Below are 9,195 nucleotides of genomic sequence, written 5' to 3'. Positions count from 1 at the left end.
AAAGACCATCTTTTACAATTAAATTATATATATGACATGCATACTTAATATGAAAAATTTCAGGTAACGACGGAGATAGCTTAGATTTTAATTTTGTTATAGCAGTCTTGTTATTAGAAGTATTATCAAAAGCAATACATAAGATTTTATTTTCGATACCATAAAGTTCGACAATTTTAACAATAGAATTAACAGTAAAATCTCCAGTATGTTTACGATCTTCATCATATAAAAAAGAAAGAATATGTTTTTGCATAACAAAATTACTATCCATCCAGTGACAAGTAACGGTTAAATAATCATTTTTATTTACAGCACGACCAAGATCAGAAGTTAGGGACAATCTACATTGAATATTTTTTAACCATATTGATAAATAAAAACAATCTTGTGAATGAAGTCTAAAAATATCAGACCGACAAGTACTTCTAGGAATACCATTAAACATAGGATAATAAATTGCTTGAATATAATGAATAAAGGCATCAGAAGAAGGAAAACTAAAAGAAAAACAACCCACAGCTATCATTTTTAGCTATTTCTTCCCGGTCCCTCAATTTATTATATTTCTTCATTACCTGATCGGTTGCTGGGTCCATTCTAGTTCGCGTAGGCCCACCAACATCCCCACCACCTCGTGCAATATTTAACTCTCTTTCGTGAGCATCACCTATATATCTCATGAACGTACCCATACCCCCTTGCTTGCCTCCGCTTTTATGTTTATATATTTGTTGACAAATATTGCATTGCACCTTAGTATTTGATATACGTTCAAAAAATTGTCATGCAATACTAGTTGTTTTACGAGCTCTTGGGGCACGGGGAGGACGGGGAGGGAGATTAACCGATTCAGATCTAACGTTAGCATTTCCTACTGCGGATGTCTCACTAATATTTTCATCATCTTCGTCTAAATTAACCGCATCTACTTCATTTTTTCCTTCTATACCATAATTTTTCTGAGCTTCTACATAATCCATATCGTGAGCACCTACACCTATTTCTTCTCAAAAGGTGTACCAAGCGGTACCGGAGACGAAGACACACAGATATATCTACTGCTTGAAGTACCTCTACCGCTAGTAATTCACTTTTTACTACCACTACCGCTTCCGGGATAAAATTTTTTACACTTTTAGTAGCGAGGTTTCTTAATTTATCCATAATATAAATTAAACTAAAAAAATTCAAAATACACAAATATAATAAAATTAAATATTCAATAATTAATACACTAAATAAAAATTAAATGTAAGAGATGGAACGACAATACCAAATTTTGAAAGTATCTGAAGATTGCGACTTTAGAAACTTCCACTCGTACTTTGTAATCGCAAAATTAAAAAAATTAAAGTGAGCACCTTAGGAAATTAAGTATATAGAATATTTGAGAACTGAGAATTGAGAGAGAATGAGATTGGAGAAAATGAAAAATTGTGTGAAAAATGATTTGAAGGTGTAGGGTATTTATAGAAATTTTTTGGGGATTAAAAAATATTTTGAATGAATTTTTTTTTTTAATAAAAGGGCCCAAACTAGCCGTTTGGACCCAAAAACGGCTATATAGCCGTTGAACCAACGACTAGCTTGGCCCAAATCTCAAAAAAAAAAAAAAAAAAAGACAATCGGGCCGGGCCGATTAACCGACGGGCCTGGATCGGGTTTGGTTTAGGCCGGATTAACCAAGCCCGACCAAAAAATTAAATTGGCCTGGGACCAGTACCCTACAGCCCATGGGATGATCGGGCCGGGTCAAACCGGACCGATTTTATTAAATGGGCCGATTCGGGCCGGGCCGACCTGTTTGACAGGTTTACCTTTACTATTAATTAGCTATGACTAAGAAAAATTCCATTTTTACCTTTCTCATCTGCATTTTCCTACTTGTTAACTTATGTTTAGCAAGTGGTAAAACTCCCAATTCATTCTCAAATGATGAAATTGATACCGCAAAAACTAATATGGAACCAAATTGGTGGTTTAGGTGGCATCGTCATCGATGGTTCCATCCACGTCCATGGGAATTTGCTCATCCACCCATGTTTTCTGGCGATTTCCGCCACAAGTTTCCTTCTCATCCATGGTTCAAGCATCCACCACGTGCGTCTCCATCTTCAAAGTCTGAAATTGCCACTACAAAAGCCGCTGATAAAGAACTGGATTGGTGGTTTTGGTATCCGTGTCATCTATGGTTCCATCCACGTCCATGGGTATTTGCTCATCCACCCATGTCTTCTGGCGGTTTCCGCCACAAATTTCCTTATCATCCATGGCCAAAATTCAAGCATCCACCACGTACCTCTCCATCTAATGGAGAGAAGAATAATTAAGAATATCCATGGATCAATATTTTATTGATCACACATATTTGTGATCTTTAGTTGAATTAATATCTTTAGGATTTTTAATTTTAGATTAGTTAATTTAGTTTTTATTAATTTTCGTGTAGTTTCTATTTTTAGGAATATTGCTTGATTTTGTTTATCGTGAAATAAGATTTGAGTTTTATTTATATATGAATTATTTTCCATTTTCTATATTATTACATATTTGCGTGCTTTTTTGTGTGTGTAAAAGAACTCTTCCATTAAAAATATTCGTAATAGAGTTTCTTCTAAACATGTCAAAAACAAATACTTAAGGTGTATGCACAGGCAAAAAAATTCCCTCCAATCATTGCAATCTATGTGACATTACATTCTTATTAGTTTGTTTTAAAGAAAATGATAATTTTTTCTTTTAAAAATAATTTAATTTTAAAAGTGATTTTATGTTTTCTCCATAGCGTCGTTATAGCAAAGAAATACTTGCGCACCAACAATATAATACAATAAAAACGCAAAGAAGTTAAAGAAGATTAAACATCTCAGCGTCTATGTACAAAAATAATTTTAACCAGACATTGATCAGTAGAGCTGGGTAGGTGGATGAAGTCGAGTTTGTAGGCCCTTTATGTGTCCACTTAAGAGCCTTTTTGCTTGCTTGTTGGGACATGTTAGGCACCCAAGTGCATAAGCCCGGGCTAGGCCTACTTCGATCCCTGAAGGAGTCGTATGACGCAAAAGTTCCATATAGCGAGCTTTCACGACTCAAACAGTCAGTACACTTTTTAGTTCTAGTAGCTAACATTAGATAGTTAAACTCTTTCTTCACGATCCATTTGACTGACTGTCACTGGTTGTATAGTAATTTAGACGGTATGACCAATTATATGATGTTTTTTTCACTCTTGTAAACCTATAACATGAAAAACAAAATGATTAACTTACTTCCGTACATTGTCAAAAGGACATATAGTTCGGTAGACTAAGCTAGAGTTGGATCACAAGCGTCTATTGTAACTCACAAGTCACATCCGACTTGTCGTTTTTGGCACATGTCAACTCTCGATTTGAATACTTATCGAATCTATATTTTATCCTATACAATAAAGTGTTTAGGTTAGACTTTGATTTTTATTAGAGAAAATGGTCTAAGACCCCCCTCCTCCCTCCCCCCCCCCCCCCCCCCCCCCCTCACATTATTCGAAAATTCAAACTACACACTTTAATTTTACGGGATCCCTATGACCTTTCCTAAAATGTTTAAAATTGAAATTATTACACCTTTAAAGGCTGACATGGCAAAGAGAGTGTATTTAACTTCACTCTCTTAGACCATTTTCTCATTTTTATTAGTTAATTCCCCGTTTATTTTCACTTGTCACGTTTCGCTCTATGGGAGTCAATTATATAAATCTTTAGAGGTAAATTGAATTACGTTACTTTAATATTTTAAATATTTAAAAACTATCCGAGAAATGCTATAAGTTGTAATTCTTCTTATGTCAATATGACGAAAAATATATCTTAAAAATATTGATCAAAATTTATATAATTTAACTTTAAAAAAGTGAAACATGACAAATAAACGTAAACATGAATGCTTTAGGAAAGAATTGGCTTGAAGAAATGTAGCTAGGTAAATTCATATCGAAATGAATAAACTGTGATATTTTATTCATATCACATGCAAATAGTAAATGCTTGAAAAAAGAATTGGCTTTATGTAGAAATGTAAACAAGATACATATTTAGGTAATTAAACAGAACAATATTTTCTTAACTTTATTTTTAGAGTAAACAATTATTTTTTAAAAAAAAAATTAAAATTAGATCACGTTCTGAAAATCTCTAGTTTATTTCTCCGCGTGTTAGAATAGTAAAGAGATTATTCTAAAGCAAACTCTATTGATATTCATCACACTATTATCCTCTTCACTTCTTGATAATTACACTTAATTTTAAGGATTCAATTTGTACACAAACTTCACTTACGATAAACATGAATAAAAGAAAATCAAATAGTTGATAAACTTGAAAATTCTCCTAAGCCAAATGAATCTCTTGCTTGACAACCCTATAAAATCCCCACCACACCAACCTTCATTTTCATCTCAAGAGTTCAAAAACTTACTATTAGCTATGGCTAAGAAAAATTCCTTTATTACTTTTCTCATGTGCATTTTTCTACTTGTTAACTTATGTTTAGCAAGTAGTGAGAATCCTGATTTATTCTCAAACGATGAAATAGATACAACAGAAACTAATATGGAACCAAATTGGTGGTTTTGGTGGTATCGTCATCGATGGTTCCATCCACGTCCATGGGCATTTGCTCATCCACCTGTGTCTTCTGGCAGTTTCCGCCACAAGTTTCCTTCTCATCCCTGGTTCAAGCATCCACCACGTGCGTCTCCATCTTCAAAGTCTGAAATTGCCACTACAGAAGCCATTGATAAGGAAATTGCAACTACAGAAGCCGCTGATAAGGAACTAGATTCGTGGTTTCCATGGTATTATCATCGATGGTTCCATCCACGACCATGGACATTTGCACATCCACCCATCTCTTCTGGTGGCTTCCATCACAAGTTTCCTTATCATCCATGGCCGAAATTCAAGCATCCACCACGTCCCTCTCCATCTAAGGGAGAGAAGAATAATTAAGAATATTAATGGATCAATATCTTATTGATTAAATATTTGTTTTAGGATTATTAGTTCTAATCTAGTTAATTTAGTTTTTTATTAATTTTCAAGTAGTTTTTGTTTTTAGGAATATTATTTGATTTTTCTTATCGTGAAATAAAATTTGAGTTTTATTTATATGAAGCTTTTCACTTTCTATATTATATCGTAACTGTATGCTTGTTTATTTTTTGTGATGTGTGTGTGCGCGTGTAAAGTAACTCTTCCATTAAAAATGATATTAATATTTATTTGAATCGATAGTAATATTTATTGAGTACTTAGAAGGAAAAAGAGTTTCTTCTAAACATGTCAAACACAAATGCTTAAGGTGTATGAATAGGCCAAAAATTTCCGACTGCAAGTTATGTAACACTATGTTCTTATTAGTTTGTTTAAAAAAGAATGATATTTTTTTAATTTTAAAAATAATTTAATTTTAAAAGTGATAAGATACTATAATGATATAGTAAAAGCCTTATGTGTTTGTGTTTTTCATGGAAATAATAATGAATAAGGTATAGCATATACGCAAAACTTACCTAGAGATCGTAAATTTGATATAAAAAGTCTTAATTTGTATGTGGGTTTTGGCCTTTACTATGGTCATGTCATCATGATCATGCTGAGGAGGTTTCAATTTTCTAGAAAGTCAGAAAAGAGTTTTTTTTTTCTTGAGTAACCAAACAATGCATATAGTAGTACTGATAATCTTCATATTCATATGATATTATGTTCCCATTATGGCAGTGAAATTGAGCACAAACAACATGAAACAGTAAACAGAAGAAGTTAAAAGAGGGTTGAACATCTTGTCATCTATGTACAAAAATACTTTCAATTATATATATTAACAACATAATTTATGTCGAAGGGCTATACCAGGCTCCGATCATTAAAGCCTGGTAGGTTGATGAAATCGATGTTGTAGCCTTGTAAGGCCCCTTATGTGTCCACTTAAGATCCTTTTTGCTTGATTATTGGGGACACGTTAGACACCCAACCATACAAGCCTGGGCTAGGTCTACTTCGATCCGTAGAGGAGTTGTATGAGGCAAAAGTTTCATGTAGCGAGCTTTCACGACTCGAACAGTCAAGTACACTTTTCAGTTGTTGCTAACATTCGACAGTTAAACTTACTCTCTCTTCATGATCCATTTGACTCACTAGTTTTATAATTATTTAGATGATATGACCGATTATATAATATTTTTTTCGCTCTTATAAACCTATAACATGAAAAACAAGATGATTAACTTATTTTCATGCATTGTCAAAAGGACGGTCTGGTACAATAAGTTGGAGTCGGATTACAAGGGTCTATTGTATTGGGACTCACAAGTCACATCCGATTTGTCATTTTTGGCACATGTTAACTCTCTGGTTTGAACACTTATCAAATCTAAAATTTACCTTATACAATAAGGTGCGTATTTAAAATACAAACAAAGATTAAAAAAAACAATCAGTAGAGTTCTGAACAAAGGTTATATTTATCAATTTATTGAGTTAAACTAATCTAATGACATTTTTAATATTATGTTATATCATACTTTTTTTTTCGGACTAAACATGAATGCTTTAGGAAAGAATTGGCTTGAAGAAATGTAGCTAGGTAAATTCATATCGAAATGAATACACTGTGATATTTTATTCATATCACATGCAAATCGTAAATGCTTGAATAAAGAAAGCTTTATGCAGAAATGTAAAAAGATGCATGTTTAGCAAAATAAACAGAACAATATTTCTTAATTTTTTATTTTTTTTAAAATAAAATAGTGTAAACAATTATTTTTTTTTTTTTTTTTTTTTTAAATTGAAATTAGATCATGGTTATCCCCGTGAACTGAAAATCTATCAGTTTATTTCTCCGCATGAGTTGAGTAGAAAAGAGATTATTCGAAAGCAAACTCTATTGATATTCATCACACTGTTATCTTCTTCACTTCTTGATAATTACACTTAACTTTAAGAATTTAATTTGTATACAAACTCCACTTCTTCACTTCTTGATAATTACAGTTAACTTTAAAAATTTAATTTGTATGCAAACTCCACTTATGATAAACATGAATGAAATAAAATCAAATAGTTGATATACTTGAAAATTCTCCAAAGTCAAATGAAACCGTATAAAATCCCCACCACACCCTTCATTTTCATCACAAGAGTTACAAAAAAAGAAAAACTTACTATTAGCTATGGCTAAGAAAAATTCCATTATTACCTTTCTCATCTGCATTTTTCTACTTGTTAACTTATGTTTAGCAAGTAGTGAGAATCCCGATTCATTTTCAAATGATGAAATGGATACTGCAGAAACTAATATGGAACCAAATTGGTGGTTTTGGTGGTATCGTCATCGATGGTTCCATCCACGTCCATGGGCATTTGCTCATCCACCCATGTCTTCTGGCGGTTTCCGCCACAAGTTTCCTTCTCATCCATGGTTCAAGCATCCACCACGTGCGTCTCCATCTTCAAAATCTGAAATTGCCACTACAGAAGCTGAAATTGCCACTACAGAAGCCGCTGATAAGGAACTAGATTGGTGGTTTTGGTATCCGCGTCATCCATGGTTCCATCCACGTCCATGGGCATTTGCTCATCCACCCATGTCTTCTGGAGGTTTCCGTCACCAATTTCCTTATCATTCATGGCCAAAATTCAAGCATCCACCACGTGCGTCTCCATCTAAGGGAGAGAAGAATAATTAAGAATATCCATAGATCAATATTTTATTGATCAGGATTATTAGTTCTAAAGTAGTTAATTTAGGATTATTAGTTCTAAAGTAGTTAATTTTGTTTTTATTAATCTCTAAGTAGTTTCTATTTTTATATTGCTTAATTCTGATTATAGTGAAATAAAGTTTTGAGTTTTATTCTATATTATTGAGTATTTGTATGCTCTCTTTTTTTTTTTGTAGAAGGAAAAAGAGTTTTTTCTAAACAAGTCAAAAACAAATACTTTAGGCGTATTTATGAATAGACCAAAAATTTTTTGCCAATCATCACAATATATGTGACACTATGTTCTTATTAGTTTGTTTAAAAAGAGAATGATAATTTTTTTTAAAAAAAAAAATTATACTTTAAAAGTGATCAGACGTGTAAAGATATAGCATAAACCTTGTGTGTTTGTGCCAAATCAAATAGGTGCAATTAAAACTTTTAACCTTAAAATTTCATAAGGAAACAAACATGAATTAACCATGCAATTTAAAGTTACGTTGTTTCAAATGATATTTATATTTTTCATGGAAATCGTAATGGATAGTAGATTCAAATGATATTTATATTTTTCATGGAAATCGTAATGGATAGTAGAGTCTGAATAAGATAATGTGTACGCAAATGAAACAAAAAAATCATACAGTAAATGAGCACCAACAATAAACACACGAAGAAGTTAAAAAGGTTAACATCTCGTCATCTAATTATAAAAATAATTTTAATCATATATAAATAATATAATTTTTCGATGAAGGTTCTACCAGACTCCGATCAATAGAGCCTGGTTGGTTCTAAAGCAAACTCTATTGATATTCGTCACACTGTCATCTTCTTCACTTCTTGATAATTACACTTAACTTTAAGAATTTAATTTGTATACAAACTCCACTTATGATAAACATGAATAAAAGAAAATCAAATAGTTGATAAACTAGAAAATTCTCCTAAACCAAATGAATCTCTTGCTTGACAACCCTATAAAATCCTCACTACACCAACCTTCATAATTCATCTCAAGAGTTCCAAAAAGAAAAACTTATACTATTAGCTATGGCTAAGAAAAATGGCCTTATTACCTTTCTCATTTGCATTTTTCTACTTGTCAACTTGTGTTTAGCAAGTAGTGAGAATCCTGATTCATTCTCAAACGATGAAATTGATACTGCAGAAACTAATATGGAACCAGATTGGTGGTGGTCTTGGTATCGTTATCGATGGTTCCATCCCCGCCCATGGGCATTTGCTCATCCACCCATGTCTTCTGGAGGTTTCCGCCACAAGTTTCCCTCTCATCCATGGTTCAACCATCCACCACGTGCGTCTCCATCTTCAAAGTCCGAAATTGCCACTACAGAAGCCGCTGATAAGGAACTAGATTGGTTTTGGTGGTATCGATGGTTCCATCCACGTCCATGGGCATTTGCTCATCCACCCATGTCTTCTGG

General features: G+C 32.8%; 1 protein-coding gene across 1 annotated transcript; it reads left to right on the top strand.

Moving 5' to 3' along the window:
* Positions 1-8,750: 8,750 nt before the first annotated feature.
* On the top strand, positions 8,751-9,195 carry LOC124896937 (the record flags this gene model as incomplete). The annotated part of the gene is given in 1 exon segment (XM_047408866.1): positions 8,751-9,195. A coding segment is annotated over 1 exon segment (395 nt), but the record flags the coding sequence as incomplete, so codon positions are not given.

Source organism: Capsicum annuum, chromosome 3 (genome assembly GCF_002878395.1).
Source record: "Capsicum annuum cultivar UCD-10X-F1 chromosome 3, UCD10Xv1.1, whole genome shotgun sequence".
NCBI lineage: Eukaryota > Viridiplantae > Streptophyta > Magnoliopsida > Solanales > Solanaceae > Capsicum > Capsicum annuum.
Note: the sequence above shows the minus strand (reverse complement) of the source record. Positions and strands in the feature narration are given on the sequence as shown.